The sequence below is a fragment of the Entelurus aequoreus genome, linkage group LG06 (genome assembly GCF_033978785.1).
Source record: "Entelurus aequoreus isolate RoL-2023_Sb linkage group LG06, RoL_Eaeq_v1.1, whole genome shotgun sequence".
NCBI classification, from domain to species: domain Eukaryota; kingdom Metazoa; phylum Chordata; class Actinopteri; order Syngnathiformes; family Syngnathidae; genus Entelurus; species Entelurus aequoreus.
In genome coordinates, this window is record NC_084736.1 from 83,730,468 (window position 1) to 83,753,933 (window position 23,466).

Below are 23,466 nucleotides of genomic sequence, written 5' to 3' on the forward strand. Positions count from 1 at the left end.
AATATTGTGTGTTTTTTCCATATACAACAATTTATCTGGACTCGATAAGAGAATCGATAAGGAATCGGTTCGATAAGAGGATTCGATAATAGGCTCGAACTCGATAATTCCTTATCAAACATCATCCCTAATGAGGACTATAATAAATACAACTTTTTACAACCTTCTATATATATTTTTTAACATAATTAAAGCCTTCTAACTAGGGGTGTCACGGTACACAAAAATTTCGGTTCGGTACGTAGCTCGGTTTAGAGGTCACGGTTCGGTTCATTTTCGGTACAGTAAGAAAACAACAAAATATACATTTTTGTAATTTGCAAAATCTTCCACCAAAAATATTTTTCTTAGTGCAATATTTGATGTGAAGTAATGGGAACCTTGGATAGGTCAATAATTCATAATAACATTGATTTTGATTCAATATTATGTTTTGAGCAACCAATGCTGCTGGTGAGGGAGGGGCAGAGAGAGAGTTATGATAAACACGCATGCGTCGCCAGGCTCTGCTTTTTATCCATAGATTTAATATTTTATTATCTATAGCAGGGGTGTCAAAAGTGTGCCCCGGAGGCCATTTGCGGCCCACAGCTAATGTTTTAAAGGCCCACGGCACATTCTAAAAATACTATTCAAATAAACAAAAACATAACAAAAGTGAAATAAAAAAGCTTAAAGGTTAAATGTAATTTAGAAAAAGTTGCAATGTTGACTAATAAAACAAAGCTGTTTTTTTTTCTTTCAAACTGTCATTGCTCAAAACATAATATTGAATCAAAATCAATGTTATTATGAATTATTGACCTATCCAAGGTTCCCATTACTTCACATCAAATATTACACTAAGAAAAATATTTTTTGTGGAAAATTTTGCTAATTTGTTAAATAAATAACCCAAAAATGTACATTTTGTTGTTTTCTTACTGCAGTGTTTTTCAACCTTTTTTGAGCCAAGGCGCATTTTTTTCATTGAAAAAATGCGGAGTCACACCAGCAGCAGAAATCATTAAAAAAACGAAACTAAGTTGACAGTAAAAAATCGTTGTTGCAATTGTTGGATATGACTTTAAAGCATAACCAACCATCCATCAATGTAGCTCTTGTCTCAAAGTAGGTGTACTGTACCTGTCACATCACGCCCTGACTTATTTGGAGTTTTTTGGTGTTTTCCCGTGTGTAGTGTTTTAGTTCTTGTCTTGCGCTCCTATTTTGGTGGCTTTTTCTCTTTTTTTGGTATTTCCCTGTAGCAGTTTCATGTCTTCCTTTGAGCGATATTTCCCGCATCTGCTTTGTTTTAGCAGTCAAGAATATTTCAGTTGTTTTTATCCTTCTTTGTGGGGACATTGTTGATGGTCATGTCATGTACGGATGTACATTGTGGACGCCGTCTTTGCTCCACAGTAAGTCTTTGCTGTCGTCCAGCATTCTGTTTTTGTTTACTTTGAAGCCAGTTCAGTTCTAGTTTCGTTCTGCATAGCCTTCCCTAAGCTTCAATGCCTTTTCTTAGAGGCACTCACCTTTTGTTTATTTTTGGTTTAAGCATTAAACACCTTTTTACCTGCACGCTGCCTCCCGCTGTTTCCCACATCTACAAAGCAATTAGCTACCTGCTGCCACCTACTGATAAGGAAGAGTATTACACGGTTACTCTGCCAAGCTCTAGACAGCACCGACACTCAACAACGGCACATTATTTGCAGATTATAATTACTGGTTTGCAAAATATATTTTTAACCCAAATAGGTGAAACTGTATCTGAATCTCCCACGGCACACTAGGTTGTACCTCACGGCACACTGGTGTGCCGCGGCACAGTGGTTGAAAAAGACTGTCTTACTGTACCGAAAATGAACCGAACCGTGACCTCTAAACCGAGGTACGTACCGAACCGAAATGTTTGTGTACCGTTACACCCCTAGTGACTACCAAAGCATTTGTCATGTGTTCTGGGAGAAGTGGTGCATTGTCTGACAGAAATGCAGAGGTGCCAATATATTTGGCCCTGACTGTACATATACTGTATGTATATGGTTGAATACTTTTGCAACAACACAAGCTCACGTTCCCTATGAGTGGATGAACAATGTATATACACTCTCTTCATAAATACATACAATCAATCAAGTGGTGCCTATGTCAGCCTCAGGAGCCATGCAGGCCTTGAAATAGCCTGAGCTCGCCATATCAATAATTAATGAGCTGTTTCACCCTCCCCCTGCATGACCCCCCCCTCTGCACTTCATCCATTACTCCTCCTCTACCTGTCAGGCTGGATCACCACTCATTGTTGCCCCCTTTCCCCATTTCATTGCAGTGTTCACCCTTTACCACATGTTCCTGCAACGATTACTCACTTCCTTCATTGTGACTCACTAGTCACAACATTAGGTACACCTGACATTCAATCTATTTGATAAGAGGGGCTAATATTAGAAACACTTGTCTGATCAACTACATTCATAACTCTTGTCTTTGCATAGTACATCTTTTATAATCAAGTGTTTGGTTAGTGAAAATAAGTGAAATGTACTTGTAGTTTCCTAATGAAGCCTTAGCTTGACGCTCCTCTTCGTTTTGTATCGCTTACTTGTCAACTTAATCATTCAAAAACGTCAAACAATAACGACGTGGGAACAAAATAAAGCGAGTTTGTTGCAGTAAGAAAGAGTTTAGTAAGAGTAAGGTCAAAAAACTGTGTGGCTCGATTCCACCATACCGGACTGTCATTACCCATAATGCATTGTGTCCAAACCTTATTACCACACAGATCCTTCCACCATATATGCAATTAAACAGTTGAATATTCTTCACTGTATTAAAGCGGTAAAAAATAGTATGTCATCAAATTATTCAGACAAATGTAATAATTACAAATAAAGTTTACCTTATAATTAGGGCTGGGCGATATGGCCTTTTATTAATATTTGGATATGTTTAAAGGCCTACTGAAAGCCACTACTAGCGACCACGCGGTCTGATAGTTTATATATCAATGATGAAATCTTAAAGGCCTACTGAAAGCCACTACTAGCGACCACGCAGTCTGATAGTTTATATATCAATGATGAAATCTTAACATTGCAACACATGCCAATACGGCCGGGTTAACTTATAAAGTGACATTTTAAATTTTAAAAACGTTTGTTTTCAAAGCTTTGAGAATAAACCACAAAATACCAACTACTGCCTGGTGATCAATTTAAACTTCAACTTATGTGTCATAAAAAGAACTTGGGAGTGACCAGAAACTTAAATTCCCTGGAGGAACATCTGGTCAAACGCAACAGAACGTATACTCCAATATCACCATGTAGTCATTTTCTATATCGCACGGAGACAAACCCACGATGTATCGCGTATATTCCATATATCGCCCAGCCCTACTGTCAGGTTCAAACACTGATGACATGTATTAAACAGGACAAGAAGCAAAGAATCAAACAGAGACAGAATTAAATTTGGCTCAATTTGAGGAGAAACGTCTGGTCTGTACTCTTGCACAGTCTCCAGCGCGCTCTGGCCAAAGATTGTACGCCTCCTCCTTTTATTTGGACTTTCCCTGACCACATGGCAACAGCTGCTTTCAAAGGGACGTGGGTCGTAAAACAGCGTTGCCTTTGGTTACAGAACAGTCCAAAAGAAAAGGTGGTAAACACTTCACAGAAAAGTTTGTAAAACAGTTCAAAGAAAGGTTCGTAAAAGAGTTCAAAAAAGCGGTGTCTGGAACTTGGGCAGATCCTGCCTTCTCTCCGCTTTGTAGTCCTTGGGTTAAAACTATCTTTCTGTTGATTACAATACATGAAAGAAAACCGAACACCTTCATGTTGCTTCCCCCCCTACACTGTGGAGTTTTACGAGCCTTCTTCTTCCATAAAATGTAAAAGAACTTAAACAGCATTTAGGCTCCTACATTACTTACTGTAAGCCAATGAGGTCTTCATTGGCCACTCATTGGAATTGTTGTGATTATTTGTGTTAAATTGTCTAGTGCATTCCCACTTACCTTGTAGTGGTGGTGTTAAGTGTTTGTGTATTTGTTGTCCACAGTGGTGATGGTGTGCCTTCTGCGCTACGCCCAGGTGATAGAACACAGCCACGGGTGTTGGGTCAACACCAGCGCTCTGGTGTCAGGTTGCACCAACGCAGTGGGTCTGGTCATGGTGGGCAACTTCCAGGTGAACACACGTTTAGTAAAGTCACACCTGGACCACACAGCACCACCCTCTGATCGTGTTCATCCACCTGACAGGTTGACCACGCCAAGTCTCTGCACTACGTGGGCGCCGGTGTGGCCTTCCCAGCAGGGCTTCTTTTTGTGTGCTTACAGTGTGTGCTCACCTACCGGGTGGCAGTCACCGCCCTGGACTACTGGATGGCACACCTCCGCGTGGCTCTGGCACTCGCAGCCATGGTCTCCCTCGTCCTTAGTATCCTTTACTTGTACACACCTTTACTAGCACACACCTTTACTAGCTCACACTCACCTTCTCACCTTTACTAGCTCACACCTTTACTAGCTCACACCTTTACTAGCTCACACTCACCTCCTCACCTTTACTAGCTCACACCTTTACTAGCTCACACCTTTACTAGCTCACACTCACCTCCTCACCTTTACTAGCTCACACCTTTAATAGCTCACACCTTTACTAGCTCACACTCACCTCACCTTTACTACCTCACACCTTTACTAGCTCACACCTTTACTAGCTCACTACTCACCTCCTCACCTTTACTAGCTCACACCTTTACTAGCTCACTACTCACCTCCTCACCTTTACTAGCTCACACCTTTACTAGCTCACACCTTTACTAGCTCACTACTCACCTCCTCACCTTTACTAGCTCACACCTTTACTAGCTCACTACTCACCTCCTCACCTTTACTAGCTCACACCTTTACTAGCTCACTACTCACCTCCTCACCTTTACTAGCTCACACCTTTACTAGCTCACACTCACCTTTTCTAGCTCACGCTCACCTCCTCACCTTTACTATCTCACTACTCACCTCCTCACCTTTACTAGCTCACACCTTTACTAGCTCACACTCACCTCCTCACCTTTACTAGCTCATGCTCACCTCCTCACCTTTACTAGCTCACTACTCACCTCCTCACCTTTACTAGCTCACACCTTTACTAGCTCACACTCACCTCCTCACCTTTACTAGCTCACGCTCACCTCCTCACCTTTACTATCTCACTACTCAGCTCACACCTTTACTAGCTCACACTCACCTCCTCACCTTTACTAGCTCACGCTCACCTCCTCACCTTTACTAGCTCACTACTCACCTCCTCACCTTTACTATCTCACTACTCACCTCCTCACCTTTACTAGCTCCCTACTCACCTCCTCACCTTTACTAGCTCACACCTTTACTAGCTCACACCCTTACTAGCTCACACTCACCTCCTCACCTTTACTAGCTCACTACTCACCTCCTCACCTTTACTAGCTCACACCTTTACTAGCTCACACCTTTACTAGCTCACACTCACCTCCTCACCTTTACTAGCTCACTACTCACCTCCTCACCTTTACTAGTTCACTACTCACCTCCTTTACCTTTACTAGCTCACTACTCACCTCCTCACCTTAACTAGCTCACACTCACCTCCTCACCTTTACTATCTCACTACTCACCTCCTCACCTTTACTAGCTCACTACTCACCTCCTCACCTTTACTAGCTCACACTCACCTCCTCACCTTTACTAGCTCACTACTCACCTCCTCACCTTTACTAGCTCACTACTCACCTCCTCACCTTTACTATCTCACTACTCACCTCCTCACCTTTACTATCTCACTACTCACCTCCTCACCTTTACTAGCTCACTACTCACCTCCTCACCTTTACTATCTCACTACTCACCTCCTCACCTTTACTAGCTCACTACTCACCTCCTCACCTTTACTAGCTCACTACTCACCTCCTCACCTTTACTAGCTCACTACTCACCTCCTCACCTTTACTAGCTCCTCACCTTTCATTCTCCCATTTAAGACTCATTGATTCTGTGATCGGACAGACTGAAGCTTACATTGTCATCCTGCATTTTGTGTGTATGTGAATGGACCGACAGGTATCTAATTTTGTGTGTATGTGATTAGGAATATGTTGTGTATATGTGGATAGCTTTTATATTTTGTGTGTATGTGAGTAGACAGACAAATGTTAATATGTTGTGTATGTGAATAGACAAGAGGTTTAGGTTTTTGTGTATGTGAATAGCTTTATATGTTGTGTATATGTGAGTGGACAGACAGATATTTATATTTTGTGTGTATGTGAATAGCTTTATATGTTGTGTATATGTGAGTGGACAGACAGATATTTTGTGTGTATGTGACTAGAAAGATGTTTAAGCAGACAGATTTACATAACATATTTTGTGTGTATGTGAGTGGACAGATGGTAATATTGTTTGTATGTGAGTAGACAGACATATGTTTATATTTTGTGTGTATGTGAATAGACAGACAAAGGTTAATATGTTGTGTATGTGAATAGACAAATGTTTAGGTTTTTGTGTATGTGAATAGCTTTATATTTTGTGTATATGTGAGTGGACAGACATATATTTATATTTTGTGTGTATGTGAATAGACAGATGTTTAGGCAGACAAATCTACATATCTAGTGTGTAAGTGAGTGGACAGGTGTTAATAATGTGTGTAATGTGAGTAGACAGACAAATGTTTATATTTTGTGTGTATGTGACTAGACAAATGTTAATATCTTGTATAAGTGAATAGACAGACAGATGTTAATATGTTGTGTATGTGAATAGACAGATGTTAATAATGTGTGTAATGTGAGTAGACAGACAAATGTTTTTATTTTGTGTGTATGTGACTAGACAGACAAATGTTAATATCTTGTGTATGTGAATAGACAGACAGATGTTAATATCTTGTGTATGTGAATAGACAGACAGATGTTAATATGTTGTGTATGTGAATAGACAGACAAATGTTAATATGTTGTGTATGTGAATAGACAAGAGGTTTAGGTTTTTGTATATGTGAATAGCTTTATATTGTGTGTATGTGAGTGGACAGACAGATTTTAATATTGTGTGTATGTGAGTGGACAGACAGATGTTAATATTGTGTGTATGTGAGTGGACAAACATGTTAATATTGTGAGTATGTGAGTGGACAGACAGATGTTTATATTGTGTCTATGTGAGTGGACAGACAGATGTTTATATTGTGTATATGTGAGTGGACAGACAGATGTTTATATTGTGTATATGTGAGTGGACAGACAGATGTTTATATTGTGTATATGAATGGACAGATGTTTTATATTTTGTGAGTATGTGAATAGAAAGATTTTTTAGGTTTTGAATAGCGTTATATTGTGTGTGTGTGTGTGTGTGTGTGTGTGTGTGTGTGTGTGTGTGTGTGTGTGTGTGTGTGTGTGTGTGTGTGTGTGTGTGTGTGTGTGTGTGTGTGTGTGTGTGTGTGTGTGTGTGTGTGAGAGAATGGACAGACAGATGTTGACATGTTTTACTAAGTGTTAGAAAGAAATGTCTAAAACTGTTGAAAAGTCAAAAATGTTTTTACAGTGTCAATGACCAGTTGTAGTCATCCAGCATGCTCTATGATTATTATTAGTAGTAGTATTATGATTATTTTTATTAGACATATTATATTATTATTATTAGACATTATTATTAGACATACTATATTATTATTATTAGACATATTATATTATTATTATCATTAGACATTATTATTAGACATATTATATCATTATTATTATTATTAGACATTATTATTGGACATATTATATTATTATTAGACTTTATTAGACATAATATATTTGTATCATTATTATTAGACATTATTATTAGACATATTATTATTATTATTAGACATTATAGACGAATAATTATTAGACATTATTATTAGACATAATATATTATTATTATTAGACATTATTAGACATATTATTATTAGTAGACATATTAATTTTATTAGACAATATTATTAGACATATTATATTATTATTATTAGACATATTATATTATTATTATTAGATATCATTAGACATATTTTATTATTATTATTAGACATTATATTATTATTAGACATATATGAGTATTATTATTAGACATATTATATTATTATTATTGTTAGACATATTATATTATTATTAGACATATTATTATTAGACATATTATATTATTATTAGACATATAATATTATTATTATTATTAGACATATTATATTATTATTATTAGACATATTATATTATTATTATTAGACATATTGTTATTATTATTAGACATATTATATTATTATTATTATCAGACATTATTATTAGACATATTATATTATTATTATTAGACATATTATATTATTATTATTAGATATTATTAGACATATTATATTATTATTATTATTAGACAGACATATTATATTATTATTAGACATATATTATTATTATTATTATTATTAGACATATTATATTATTATTATTATTAGACATATTATATTATTATTATTAGACATATTATTATTATTATTAGACATATTATATTATTATTAGACATATAATATTATTATTATTATTATTAGACATATAATATTATTATTATTATTATTAGACATATATTATTATTATTATTAGACATATTATTATTAGACATATTATATTATTATTATTATTAGACATATTATATTATTATTATTAGACATACTATATTATTTCTATTATTAAATATTATTAGACATATTATATTATTATTATTAGACATTATTAGACATATTATATTATTATTAGACATTTAATATTATTATTATTATTAGACATATATTATTATTATTATTAGACATATTATATTATTATTATTATTAGACATATTATTAGACATATTATATTATTAGACATATATTATTATTATTATTAGACATATTATTATTATTATTAGACATATTATATTATTATTAGACATATTATTATTATTATTATTAGACATATATTATTATTAGACATATTATGTTATTATTATTATTAGACATTATTATTAGACATAGTATATTATTAGACATATAATATTGTTATTAGACATATTATTATTAGACATATTATTATTATTAGACATATCATATTATTATTAGACATATGTTATTATTATTATTAGACATATTATATTATTATTATTAGACATATTATTATTATTAGACATATCATATTTTTATTAGACATATGTTATTATAATTATTAGACATTATTAGACATATCATATTATTAGACATATTATGTTATTATTATTATTAGACATTATTATTAGACATATTATATTATCATTATTATTAGACACTATTATTAGACATATTATTATTATTAGACATTATTATTAGACATATTATATGATTATTATTATTAGACATTATTATTAGACATATATTAGTATTATTAGACATATTATATGATTATTATTATTAGACATATTATATTATTATTATTATTAGACATTATTATTAGACATATTATGATTATTATTAGACATATGATTATTATTAGACATTATTATTAGACATATTATATGATTATTATTAGACATATTATATGATTATTATTATTAGACATATATGATTATTATTAGACATATTATATGATTATTATTATTAGACATATATGATCATTATTATTAGACATTATTATTAGACATATTATTATTATTATTAGACATATTATATTATTATTATTATTAGACATATATGACTATTATTATTAGACATATGATTATTATTATGAGACATTATTATTAGACATATTATATGATTATTATTATTAGACATATTATGATTATTATTAGACATATATGATTATTATTAGACATATTATATGATTATTATTATTAGACATATTATATGATTATTATTATTAGACATATATGATTATTATTAGACATATTATATGATTATTATTATTAGACATATTATATGATCATTATTATTAGACATTATTATTAGACATATTATTATTATTATTAGACATATTATATTATTATTATTATTAGACATTATTATTAGACATATATGACTATTATTAGACATATGATTATTATTATGAGACATTATTATTAGACATATTATATGATTATTATTATTAGACATATGATTATTATTATTAGACATTATTATTAGACATATATGATTATTATTATTAGACATTATTATTAGACATATTATTATTATTACTAGACATATTATATGATTATTATTATTAGACATATTATATGATATTATCATTAGACATATTTCCATTGTCCTGTACTGCTCCCTAACCGCCACGTCTCCCAGGCGGCATCTTCTTTGTGCACGAGAGCTTCACGCTGCAGCACGCCGCCGCCATCTGTGAGTGGGTCTTCACCGTGGACATCCTGGTCTTCTACGGCACCTTCACCTACGAGTTCGGCACGGTGACGGGAGAGACCATGATGGCGGGCCTGCAGCAGTGCCTCCGCCACGGCTCGGGGGTGATCCTGGGCCCCAGGGCCCGGGACTCTGCGCTGAGCGGAGGCAGCGCCACCAAGGGCCTCAAGTCACCCGGCGGGAGCAGCACGTCTACACATCTCAACTGCACCCCGGAGAGCATAGCCATGTTGTAGCCAACGTGTGAAGGGACAAACTCTACTACTCTTTTTACAACTAATAGCATTATATTTACCCTCGAGGTGTCCTGGTGTCCTCACCACTATGAGGTGTCCAGGTGTCCTCACCACTATGAGGTGTTCTCACCACTATGAGGTGTTCTCACCACTATGAAGTGTCCTCACTATGAGGTGTCCTCACCACTATGAGGTGTCCAGGTGTCCTCACTATGAGGTGTCCTCACCACTATGAGGTGTCCAGGTGTCCTCACTATGAGGTGTTCTCACCACTATGAGGTGTCCTCACCACTATGAGGTGTCCACACTATGAGGTGTCCTCACTATGAGGTGTTCTCACCACTATGAGGTGTCCTCACCACTATGAGGTGTCCAGGTGTCCTCACTATGAGGTGTCCTCACTATGAGGTGTTCTCACCACTATGAGGTGTCCTCACCACTATGAGGTGTCCAGGTGTCCTCACTACGAGGTGTTCTCACCACTATGAGGTGTCCTCACCACTATGAGGTGTCCAGGTGTCCTCACTATGAGGTGTTCTCACCACTATGAGGTGTCCAGGTGTCCTCACTATGAGGTGTTCTCACCACTATGAGGTGTCCTCACCACTATGAGGTGTCCTCACCACTATGAGGTGTCCTCACTATGAGGTGTTCTCACCACTATGAGGTGTCCAGGTGTCCTCACTATGAGGTGTTCTCACCACTATGAGGTGTCCAGGTGTCCTCACTATGAGGTGTCCTCACCACTATGAGGTGTCCAGGTGTCCTCACTATGAGGTGTTCTCACCACTATGAGGTGTCCAGGTGTCCTCACTATGAGGTGTTCTCACCACTATGAGGTGTCCTCACCACTATGAGGTGTCCTCACCACTATGAGGTGTCCAGATGTCCTCACTATGAGGTGTCCAGGTGTCCTCACCACTATGAGGTGTCCTCACCACTACAAGTCAAGTACATGCCAGCTGAGAACTGACACTGCAATACCAACATTTTAAAAACTATAAGCTCTTTTCTACTAATCGCTTTGCTCTGTTGGTTTTTCTATGAGTTCTTACTAAGTTCTAGTAAAGACTGACTTGTCTAGTGATGACTGGACTAGACTGACTTGTCTAGTGATGACTGGACTAGACTGACTTGTCTAGTGATGACTGGACTAGACTGACTTGTCTAGTGATGACTGGACTAGACTGACTTGTCTAGTGATGACTGGCCAACTACCTCTGCTAAGGAGGTCATGTTCTCTATTTTCATGTTAGCACGATGATGCTAAACTAAGGTTCAAAAGCTGCCAGGTATGTTAGATCCACTAGGATGCCTTGGTGGAGGTTTTCTTTTTCTACTCTTCATCACCAATCATCGGATCTGACCTTTGCATGGCACTTTTTCAACAACACAATATTACCCTACTTTTCGGATTATAAGGCGCATGTTTTTTTTTCATACCGTATTTTTTGGAGTATAAGTCGCTCCGGCCGAAAATGCATAATAAAGAAGGAAAAAAACATACATAAGTCGCACTGGAGTAAAAGTCGCATATTTTTGGGTAAATGTATTTGATAAAAGCCAACAGCAAGAATAGACATTTGAAAGGCAATTTAAAATGTCTAAAGAATAGTGAACAACAGGCTAAATAAGTGTACGTTATATGAGGCATAAATAACCAACTGGTATGTTAACCTCACATATTATGGTAAGAGTCATTCAAATAACTATAACATATAGAACATGCTATACGTTTACCAAACAATCCACTTTATTTATATAGCACATTTACACAACAAGAATGTTTCCAAAGTGCTGCACAGCCATGTTAAAAACAATATTATGCTACACCAATGACTGAATAAAAACAAAGAATAAATGAATAGGAAACCAATGCAGAGACAATATAAAAAATAAATATGATTAAAAACGATTTTAAAGGGTAAAACCAATTAAAAGAGTAAAATAGACATCAAAATGTATAACTCTAACCACACAGGACAGAACAATCTGTCACTCCTAATCGCTAAATCTTATACGTCTAGTCTCTTACGTGAATGACATCAATAATATTATTGGATATTTGACGCTAATGTGTTCATCATTTCACACATAAGTCGCTCCTGAGTATAAGTCGCACCCCCGGCCAAACTATGAAAAAAACTGCGACTTATAGTCCGAAAAGTACGGTAGTTTGGCGACTTATACTCCAGCGCGACTTATATATGTTGTTTTCCTTCTTTATTATGCATTTTCGGCCGGTGCGACTTAGAGTCCGAAAAATACGGTAATTTGTCACAGGTGCAGGAATCTGAATGTTGACTACAGGACTGCCTTTTTATTTTTTTTACTCTTTCTAGAATCGTGTTTGGTTGTCATTTCTATTCTTAGACCATCCTATTATTAGGGTCTGCCCTGTAACCAGTACAATTTGTACTGGTTACAAAGGAACATATTGTATTTGTAAGGTTTTATTAGGGTCCGCACAGGACCTTTTCAAAAGGAATCCCAAAGGGAGTCCTTTTGCAATGGGACGAAAGGACCCTATTGAATTTGTAATGTTTTATTATTAGGGTCCGCCCTGTACCCTGTACAAAGGACTCCCTCAGGGAGTCCTTTGTACTGGTTACAAAGGAACCTATTGTATTTGTAATGTTTATTATTAGGGTCCGCACAGGACCTTTTCAAAAGGAATCCCAAAGGGAGTCCTTTTGCAATGGGACGAAAGGACCCTATTGAAATTGTAATGTTTTATTATTCTTTGTTTCTTCTTCCGCAGCTTTGCGCACTACTACGCCCCACTTAACATGCTTCAAAACTCACCAAATTTTTTACACACATCCAAAAAGTGTGCCAGCAGACTTTAGTCAAAAAACCAAACCCAAAAAATCCCAATTGCACTCTAGCGCCCCCTAGGTAGAAAACTGCCTCTAACTCCCACTAGGAAGGTCGTAGAGACATGAAACAAAAACCTGTATGTAGGTCTCAGTTAGACCTACAATTCATAATTTTACTTCTTCGGGCGAAAACCAACAGGAAGTTGGCAATTTCCCCTTCAAGACAAAAAATGACTAAAAACACTCATTTTTGATTTTTGAGCTGTAATTTGACCCCCTTAAAATACTTCAAAACTCACCAAAATTCGCACACACATCGGGACTGCGGGAAACTGCGATCTAAAAAAAAAACCGAATCCCAAAACTCAAAATTGTGCTCTACATAATTTTTGGGAAAAAAAGAGAAAAAACTGCTCCTCAGAGGAAAAATCTGACAAAACTGCTTGTAACTTCCGGTAGGAACGTCGTAGAGACATGAAAAAAATACCTCTATGTAGGTCTTGCCTGGACCTACATTTCATAGATTGACATCCTTCAGCAAAAATCAACAGGAAGTTTGCTATTTCTCCTTCAAACCATCATTTTTGTTACAACCGGTCACCAAACATCAAACATTATCTCCTCTGAGTGCGTTTGTCGTTTCGGCTTCAAACTGCTACAGGAGAGAGATTGAACCCTTCTGATTAAAAGTTGACGAAAGAGTGGTGATTAGTGCTACCGTTTTGATTTTACGCGCCTTCAAAGACCCGCAGCACTAAAGTTGCTACGGTGCCAAAAATGACAACGAAACTGCGATTAGACCTTCTTTGGCCTCAATACACACAATACCCTATAATGACAATGTGAACTCAGACACAACTTCCTCTAACTCCCAGTACCAATATCGTAGAGACACGAAACAAAAACCTCTATGTAGGTCTCACTCAGGACTACCACTGGACTAAAGTATTGGACACCTAGGACTAGCACCTGCCAGAAGGCGGACCCGACCAATGCTGCTTGCAGCTTTAATTAGGGTCCGCACAGGACCTTTTCAAAAGGAATCCCAAAGGGAGTCCTTTTGCAATGGGACGAAAGGACCCTATTGAAATTGTAATGTTTTATTATTATTCTTTATTATTATTATTCCGCAGCTTTGCGCACTACTACGCCCCCCTTAACATGCTTCAAAACTCACCAAATTTTTTACACACATCCAAAAAGTGTGCCAGCAGACTTTAGTCAAAAAACCAAACCCAAAAAATCCCAATTGCACTCTAGCGCCCCCTAGGTAGAAAACTGCCTCTAACTCCCACTAGGAAGGTCGTAGAGACATGAAACAAAAACCTGTATGTAGGTCTCAGTTAGACCTACAATTCATAATTTTACTTCTTCGGGCGAAAACCAACAGGAAGTTGGCAATTTCCCCTTCAAGACAAAAAATGACTAAAAACACTCATTTTTGATTTTTGAGCTGTAATTTGACCCCCTTAAAATACTTCAAAACTCACCAAAATTCGCACACACATCGGGACTGCGGGAAACTGCGATCTAAAAAAAAAACCGAATCCCAAAACTCAAAATTGTGCTCTACATAATTTTTGGGAAAAAAAGAGAAAAAACTGCTCCTCAGAGGAAAAATCTGACAAAACTGCTTGTAGCTTCCGGTAGGAACGTCGTAGAGACATGAAAAAAATACCTCTATGTAGGTCTTGCCTGGACCTACATTTCATAGATTGACATCCTTCAGCAAAAATCAACAGGAAGTTTGCTATTTCTCCTTCAAACCATCATTTTTGTTACAACCGGTCACCAAACATCAAACATTATCTCCTCTGAGTGCGTTTGTCGTTTCGGCTTCAAACTGCTACAGGAGAGAGATTGCACCCTTCTGATTAAAAGTTGACGAAAGAGTGGTGATTAGTGCTACCGTTTTGATTTTACGCGCCTTCAAAGACCCGCAGCACTAAAGTTGCTACGGTGCCAAAAATGACAACGAAACTGCGATTAGACCTTCTTTGGCCTCAATACACACAATACCCTATAATGACAATGTGAACTCAGACACAACTTCCTCTAAATCCCAGTACCAATATCGTAGAGACACGAAACAAAAACCTCTATGTAGGTCTCACTCAGGACTACCACTGGACTAAAGTATTGGACACCTAGGACTAGCACCTGCCAGAAGGCGGACCCGACCAATGCTGCTTGCAGCTTTAATTATTATTATTATTATACCGACCCCACAAAGAACGCTAATTTGACCCACTTAACATGCTCCAAAACTCACCAAATTTGACACACAAGTCAGGACCTGCGAAAATTGCAAGTTATTAACAAAACCAACCCCCAAAAATAAAAATTGCGCTCTAGCGCCCCCTAGGAAAAAAAAAAACCAAACTGCCTGTAACTCCCACTAGGAAGGTCGTAGAGACATGAAACAAAAACCTGTATGTAGGTCTGACTTAGACCTACATTTCATAATTTTACATCCTCGGGCAAAAACCAACAGGAAGTTGGCAATTTCCCCTTCAAGACAAATTTGTACTAAAAAAACTGCTTTTTACGTCTTTGACCTCTAATTTGACCCCCTTAAAATACTTCAAAACTCACCAAACTTCGCACACACATTGGGACTGGTAGAAATTGCGATCTCAAAAAATAACCGAACCCCGAAAATCAAAATTGTGCCCTTGAGCAATTTTTACATAAAACTGAGAAAAATCTGCTTTTTTGAGGAAAACTCAGACAAAACTGCTTATAACTTCCGGTAGGAACGTCTTAGAGACATGAAACCAATACCTCAAATGTAGGTCTCGCCTAGACCTACATTTCATACATTGACATCCTTCAGCAAAAATCAACAGGAAGTTTGTTATCTCCATTTCAAAACAACATTTTTGTACCAAACGGTCACCAAACATCAAACATTATCTCCTCTGAGCGCGTTTGTCGTTTCGGCTTCAAACTGCTACAGGACAGAGATTGAACCCTTCTGATTAAAAGTTGACGACGGCGTTGAGATTAGTGCTACCGTTTTGATTTTACGAGCCTTCAAAGACCCGCAGCACTAAAGTTGCTACGGTGCCAAAAATGACAACGAAAATGCAATTAGACCTTCTTTGGCCTCAATACACACAATAGCCTATAATGACAATGTGAACTCAGACACAACTTCCTCTAACTCCCAGTACCAATATCGTAGAGACACGAAACAAAAACCTCTATGTAGGTCTCACTCAGGACTACCACTGGACTAAAGTATTGGACACCTAGGACTAGCACCTGCCAGAAGGCGGACCCGACCAATGCTGCTTGCAGCTTTAATTCTTTATTATTATTATTATTATTATTCTTCCGCAGCTTTGCGCACTACTTTCACCCCCTTAGCATACTTCAAAACTCACCAAATTTTTTACACACATCCAAAAAGTGTGCCAGCAGACTTTAATATAAAAACCTAACCCCAAAAAACAAAATTGAGCTCTAGCGCCCCCTAGAAAAAAAAAAAAACAGACTGCCTGTAACTCCCACTAGGAAGGTCGTAGAGACATGAAACAAAAACCTGTATGTAGGTCTGCTCTAGACCTACAACTCATAATGACACATTCTCGGGCGAAAATCAACAGGAAATTGGCAATTTACCATTTTTGACAAAAATGTCCTAAAAACACTGTTTTTTACATCTTTGACCTCTAATTTGACCCCCTTAAAATACTTCAAAACTCACCAAACTTCTCACACACATCGGGACTGGTAGAAATTGCGATCTCAAAAAATAACCGAACCCTGAATCTCAAAATTGTGCTCTACAGCAATTTTTTTATAAAACAGACAAAAAACTGCTTTTTAGAGGAAAACTCAGACAAAACTGCTTATAACTTCCGGTAGGAACGTCGTAGAGACATGAAAAAAATACCTCTACGTAGGTCTCATTTAGACCTACATTTCATACATTGACACCCTTCAGCAAAAATCAACAGGAAGTTTGTTATCTCCATTTCAAAACAACATTTTTGTACCAAACGGTCACCAAACATCAAACGTTATCTCCTCTGAGCGCGTTTGTCGTTTCCGCTTCAAACTGCTACAGGAGAGAGATTGAACCCTTCTGATTAAAAGTTGACGACGGATAATGATTAAGTGCTACCGTTTTGATTTTACGAGCCTTCAAAGACCCGCAGCACTGATGCTGCTACGGTGCCAAAAATGACAACGAAACTGCGATTAGACCTTCTTTGGCCTCAATACACACAATAGCCTATAATGACAATGTGAACTCAGACACAACTTCCTCTAACTCCCAGTACCAATATCGTAGAGACACGCAACAAAAACCTCTATGTAGGTCTCACTCAGGACTACCACTGGACAAAAGTATTGGACACCTAGGACTAGCACCTGCCAGAAGGCGGACCCGACCAATGCTGCTTGCAGCTTTAATTATTATTCTTTATTCTTCCGCCGCCACAAAAAACGCTCATTTGACCCACTTAACATGCTCCAAAACTCACCAAATTTGACACACACATCAGGACCTGCGAAAATTTCAATAAAATAAAAAAACCAAACCCCAAAAATCAAAATTGCGCTCTAGCGCCCCCTAGGAAAAAACAAAAACAAACTGCCTGTAACTCCCACTAGGAAGGTCGTAGAGACATGAAACAAAAACCTCTATGTAGGTCTGCTTTAGACCTACAACTCATAATGACACATTCTCGGGCGAAAACCAACAGGAAGTTGGCACTTTCCCATTTTAGACAAAAATGTACTCAAAACACTGCTTTTTACGTCTTTGACCTGTAATTTGACCCCCTTAAAATACTTCAAAACTCACCACACACATGTGAAAATTGCGATCTAAAAAAAAAACCGAACCCCAAAACTCAAAATTGTGCTCTACATAATTTTTTTAAAAAACAGAAAAAACTGCTCCTCAGAGGAAAACTGACAAAACTGCTTGTAACTTCCGGTAGGAACATCTTAGAGACATGAAACAAATACCTCTACGTAGGTCTCGCCTAGACCTACATTTCATAGATTGACATCCTTCAGCAAAAATCAACAGGAAGTTTGCTATTTCTCCTTCAAAACTAAATTTTTGTTACAACCGGTCACCAAACATCAAACGTTATCTCCTCTGAGCGCGTTTGTCGTTTCGGCTTCAAACCGCTAAAGGAGAGAGATTGAACCCTTCTGATTAAAAGTTGACGAAAGAGTTTTGATTCGTGCTACCGTTTAGATTTTACGAGCCTTCAAAGAAAACAACCACCTAGGAAAAAGACACAGACACAAGTTCCTCTAACTCCCAGTAAGAATATCGTAGAGACACGAAACAAAAACCTCTATGTAGGTCTCACTCAGGACTACCACTGGACAAAAGTATTGGGACACCGAGGAGTAGCACCTGCCAAAATGCGGACCCGTCCAACGCTGCTTGCAGCTTTAATTTGTTTTTGTGATCTGATTTTCAACATTCATAAGACTTGTTTCCTCTATTATCATTTGGCCCCCAAAGTTGTAGGATTATTTACTAACATTTGATCATTTCTGACCAATCCCTGCATAAAATGGCATTTTTAGCTTCGAATCTACCAAAGATTCTCAAGTTCTTTTGACTATTTGACATGATCCTACACTCCAGTATGTCCATGCCATGAAGGACTCACGTCTAGATGACACAACCTGCTCAGTCAGCAGACTTGACAAGTTGACCACGTCGTTAATAATCATTTAATCAGCTTGATCACTTCCATTTGAAAGCTGCTGTCCAGTTAATGATTCCACTTCACATGTTCTTTATGGTGCCACTTTCTCCAAGTTAATAAATACAAAGGTTGGTCCGACATCATCACACCCCAACAGTATTTCACTTTTCTAATGTTTTTTTTAAGAAAGAACCGGTCCTTCAAGTATTCCGCATGAACCCATCAATTTTCCACAGTTTCATTTGTGTTGTCTTTTGCACTTCTTGCCAAAAAACCTCCACTGGAAGTGTGATTGTTGAACTGCTGTTTGGACTTGAATGATCCCTCATTATGTGCCAGGGAGACCCCATGTTTGGCTCTTAGCCCCAGTTCCGCATTCTGGAAGCAAAGTGTGACACTTCTACTGGCAGCTTGTGAGTCATCACGTCAGGGTTCCATTTCTTCTTCTGCATCGCAACAATCTGCCACGTGGCCAAATTCATACTGGATTTTTTTTTACATGTTTTATTTGTTGTTTTTCAGTACAAAATACACATCAGTAAAAAAAAAAAAGTCTTCAAATCGTTTGTTTCTCTACCTTCTGTAAATATGTTTGATTTGTCATCTATTGTAGGTATTTTGATTTGACAGAGATTTATATTCAAATATGAAATAAAATCTTAAATTATGAGTATGATTGTGTTTTTAGGTGTTGAGGTTTTTTCTGTCAACACAATGAAAAATCAAGAATACTTAAATGTGTTGCATTATGGGAATTGTAGTCAGTTATTTTTGTTTTAAAGTCACTCTTCAGTTCAGCTTTTAAAACACTCAAGAGATTTTGTTCAAGTAGCTCAGGGGTGTCCGAACATTTTCACAGACTAAAAAACATTTATTTCACTTTCTAATCCAGTCCTACATATCATTTTTTTACAGGAAAAAAACAGCCTGCATGTCGTCTTTGTGTCAACTTTCTTGTTACATTACACCTGTTTTCTTTTCTATGTTCTTAAAAAATATATTTCTTAGTAATTCTATGAGCTGCGGGCCGCACTTTGGACACCCCTGATGTAAATAGTACAGTACAAGCTTGTGTAGACACACTAAGGCACCAGCCCTGCAAAATAAGCCTTCATAAGGGCTTTGGAAATGGAAGGATACATTTCACAACAAACACTACACACAAGCCGCGATCATAACAAATCAATTACGACACTGGACAGAAATGACACAACAAAGTGGCAAAAGACTACAAAAATTTTTCACGGCCTGGAGTTTTGAAGAGGAAAGCATAATGAATGACCCTGGAAACTTCTAGAAATGTCTAAACTCTTGAATTTATTTATTCAAATGTAATGAAATGTGCACGTCGACATGATTATAAATGCATTGACTGCTATAGAAACATAACGCACTACTAAATATGTCATCCCACTTCATTTTATCCTCCTAATGTATCCTTAGTTGATCTTCACTAACTAGTAAACAACTTATGATGTGGTTGAAGTAGCGGTGTAACGGTACGTGTATTTGTATTGAACCGTTTCGGTACGGGGGGTTCGGTTCGGAGGTGTACCGAAGGAGTTTCCACATGAACATATTAAGTAGACGCCTCCGCTTCCTTCTGCCTCTGTCAGTCCTCTACACAGCACCCGGCATTGTCACACCCACACAACCATCTGATTGGTTACAAACAGAGCGGTAACAGCCAATCAGCAGTGCCTATTCAGAGCGCATGTAGTCAGTGCTTAGCAGGTAATCATCAGGCTGCGGACTCTCCCCAAATGATAAACACCTCCCAGTCAACTACTAGTAACATCACTATGAGCCCGTTGACCTTCTAGAAATATAAAAGGCAGCTCAGCTCGCTCGCAGTCCTGGCTTGAGGTGAAGGCTAATTCACTTTTAGCGTAACGTTAGCTCATTTTGCGGTGTGTGTGTGTTACGGACAGCAAAGCCCTGTCTGTCTGTTATTTCACTTTACCTTTTTTTTGTGTTGATTGAGCTGTGTTGAAGCAGCAAAAAAGGACATTATGTTAAATTAAGAGTTTCTGTCTCTGATAGTTGATATAATAATGTAAGTGCATCATTAAGCCTACATGAACTCCATGGTGTTCAGGGATGAATAGTCTCTCCTATTGCTATTGTACTATTTTTTCAGCTATAGTTACATGAATCATTAGTAATGCAGCAGCCTAGTTTTGAATGGCAGGGTGCCTGCTATCACATGTTGATAAAAATATAACATTTACATAATAAAAATCAACTACAGGCTTCCCAAATGCTGTAATAAATTAAGCATGATGAGTTGACTTGAAACTGTTTAATGTTGCACTTTTTATATGTAGAAGAAAAGTTTTGTCATTTTATTTAATCTGAGCAACAACTTGAGGCAGTTTAATGTTGATTAACGTGGGCAGAATTATTATAGTGTTCCCAATGTTAAAAGGATAAAGCCATTGTTTACACATTTGGTAAATAAATAACCCAAAAACGTATATTTTGTTGTTTTCTTACTGTACCGAAAATGAACCGAACCGTGACCTCTAAACCGAGGTACGTACCGAACCCAAATGTTTGTGTAACGTTACACCCCTAGGTTGAAGTGTTCAAGATATGACACGGAGCTAATATGCATATCCACGCTGTTTACTTTGGTCACTTAACACACAATTGCTAAAAATAAAGAAGTTATATGAGTATATTTCCATGGTGTCAACATCATAATGTCATGTGTGTTCATTTCATTTGTTCAATTGTGTGGCGTAACTTCATGCATCCACCTTGAAGTCAGTTTTACTACACTTATTTGGACCTAAAATGCATCAAGTAGATAATATGAAAAACATGCGTGCTAGCAATGAAAACATTTACAATATTTTTGCTATCTGAAGATTAGTGTTGAAGTTGTGCTATGGAACACTCATGCTGCTGACAGGCAACAAACTAAAAAGTGCAACTACTCCAACAATTGTTTTCCCATTTATTAAACACTATTGTATGGAGCCCCTAAAGGGACATGGGGGGAAAAAGTGTTTTTATAATTTATTTATTTTTAGACATGTATCTCGTGCGCAAGAGAAACTTTTTATAAAGTTAGAAAAAAAAAGGAAAAAAATTATAATCTTTTTTTTTTTATAGACATGTATCTCGTGCGCAAGAGAAACTTTTTATAAAGTTATTAAAAAAAAGGATACAAATTATCTTTTTTTTTTTTTTTTTTTAGACATGTATCTTGTGCACAGGAGGAACTTTTTATAAAGTTATAAAAAAAAAGGAAAAAAATTATAATCTTTTTTTTTTTTTTTTAGACATGTATCTCGTGCGCAAGAGAAACTTTTTATAAAGTTATAAAAAAAAGGAAAAAAATTATATTTTTTTTTTTTTTACACATGTATCTCGTGCGCAAGAGAAACTATCTTGCGCGCAAGAGAAACTTTTTATAAAGTTATAAAAAAAAAGGAAAAAAATGATAATCTTTTTTTTTAAATTTTTTAGACATGTATCTCGTGCGCAAGAGAAACTATCTTGTGCACAAGAGAAACTTTTTATAAAGTTATAAAAAAAAAGGAAAAAAATTATAATCTTTTTTTTTAGACATGTATCTCGTGCGCAAGAGAAACTTTTTATAAAGTTATAAAAAAAAGGAAAAAAATTATAATATATATATATTTTTTTTTACACATGTATCTCGTGCGCAAGAGAAACTATCTTGCGCGCAAGAGAAACTTTTTATAAAGTTATAAAAAAAAAGGAAAAAAATGATAATCTTTTTTTATTTATTTTTTACACATGTATCTCGTGCGCAAGAGAAACTATCTTGTGCGCAAAAGAAACTTTTTATAAAGTTAGAAAAAAAAAGGAAAAAAATTATAATCTTTTTTTTTATAGACATGTATCTCGTGTGCAAGAAAAACTTTTTATAAAGTTATAAAAAAAAGGAAAAAAATTATAAACTTTTTTTTTTTTTTAGACATGTATCTCGTGCGCAAGAGAAACTATCTTGTGCGCAGAAGAAACTTTTTATAAAGTTGAAAAAAAAGGAAAAAAATTATAATCTTTTTTTTTTTATAGACATGTATCTCGTGCGCAAGAGAAACTTTTTATAAAGTTATTAAAAAAAGGAAAAAAATTATAATCTTTTTTTTTTTTAGACATGTATCGTGCGCAAGAGAAACTATCTTGTGCGCAAAAGAAACTTTTTATAAAGTTGGAAAAAAAAAGGAAAAAAATTATAATCTTTTTTTTTATAGACATGTATTCGTGCGCAAGAGAAACTTTTTATAAAGTTAAAAAAAAAAGGAAAAAAATTATAAACTTTTTTTTTTTAGACATGTATCTC

General features: G+C 36.2%; 1 protein-coding gene across 1 annotated transcript in view; it reads left to right on the top strand.

Annotated features, from left to right (window-relative positions):
- The window catches only part of tmem150aa (transmembrane protein 150Aa), a 55,157-nt gene extending 42,100 nt beyond the window's left edge, over positions 1-13,057 (top strand). Inside the window, exons 6-12 of the mRNA XM_062051665.1 lie at positions 4,048-4,175; positions 4,250-4,427; positions 10,329-10,729; positions 10,811-10,837; positions 10,967-11,028; positions 11,304-11,327; positions 11,538-13,057. Of these exons, the coding sequence (XP_061907649.1) occupies positions 4,048-4,175; positions 4,250-4,427; positions 10,329-10,636 (614 nt within the window). The 3' untranslated portion in view covers positions 10,637-10,729; positions 10,811-10,837; positions 10,967-11,028; positions 11,304-11,327; positions 11,538-13,057. The remainder of the gene's footprint in view (positions 1-4,047; positions 4,176-4,249; positions 4,428-10,328; positions 10,730-10,810; positions 10,838-10,966; positions 11,029-11,303; positions 11,328-11,537) is intronic.
- Positions 13,058-23,466: the final 10,409 nt, after the last annotated feature.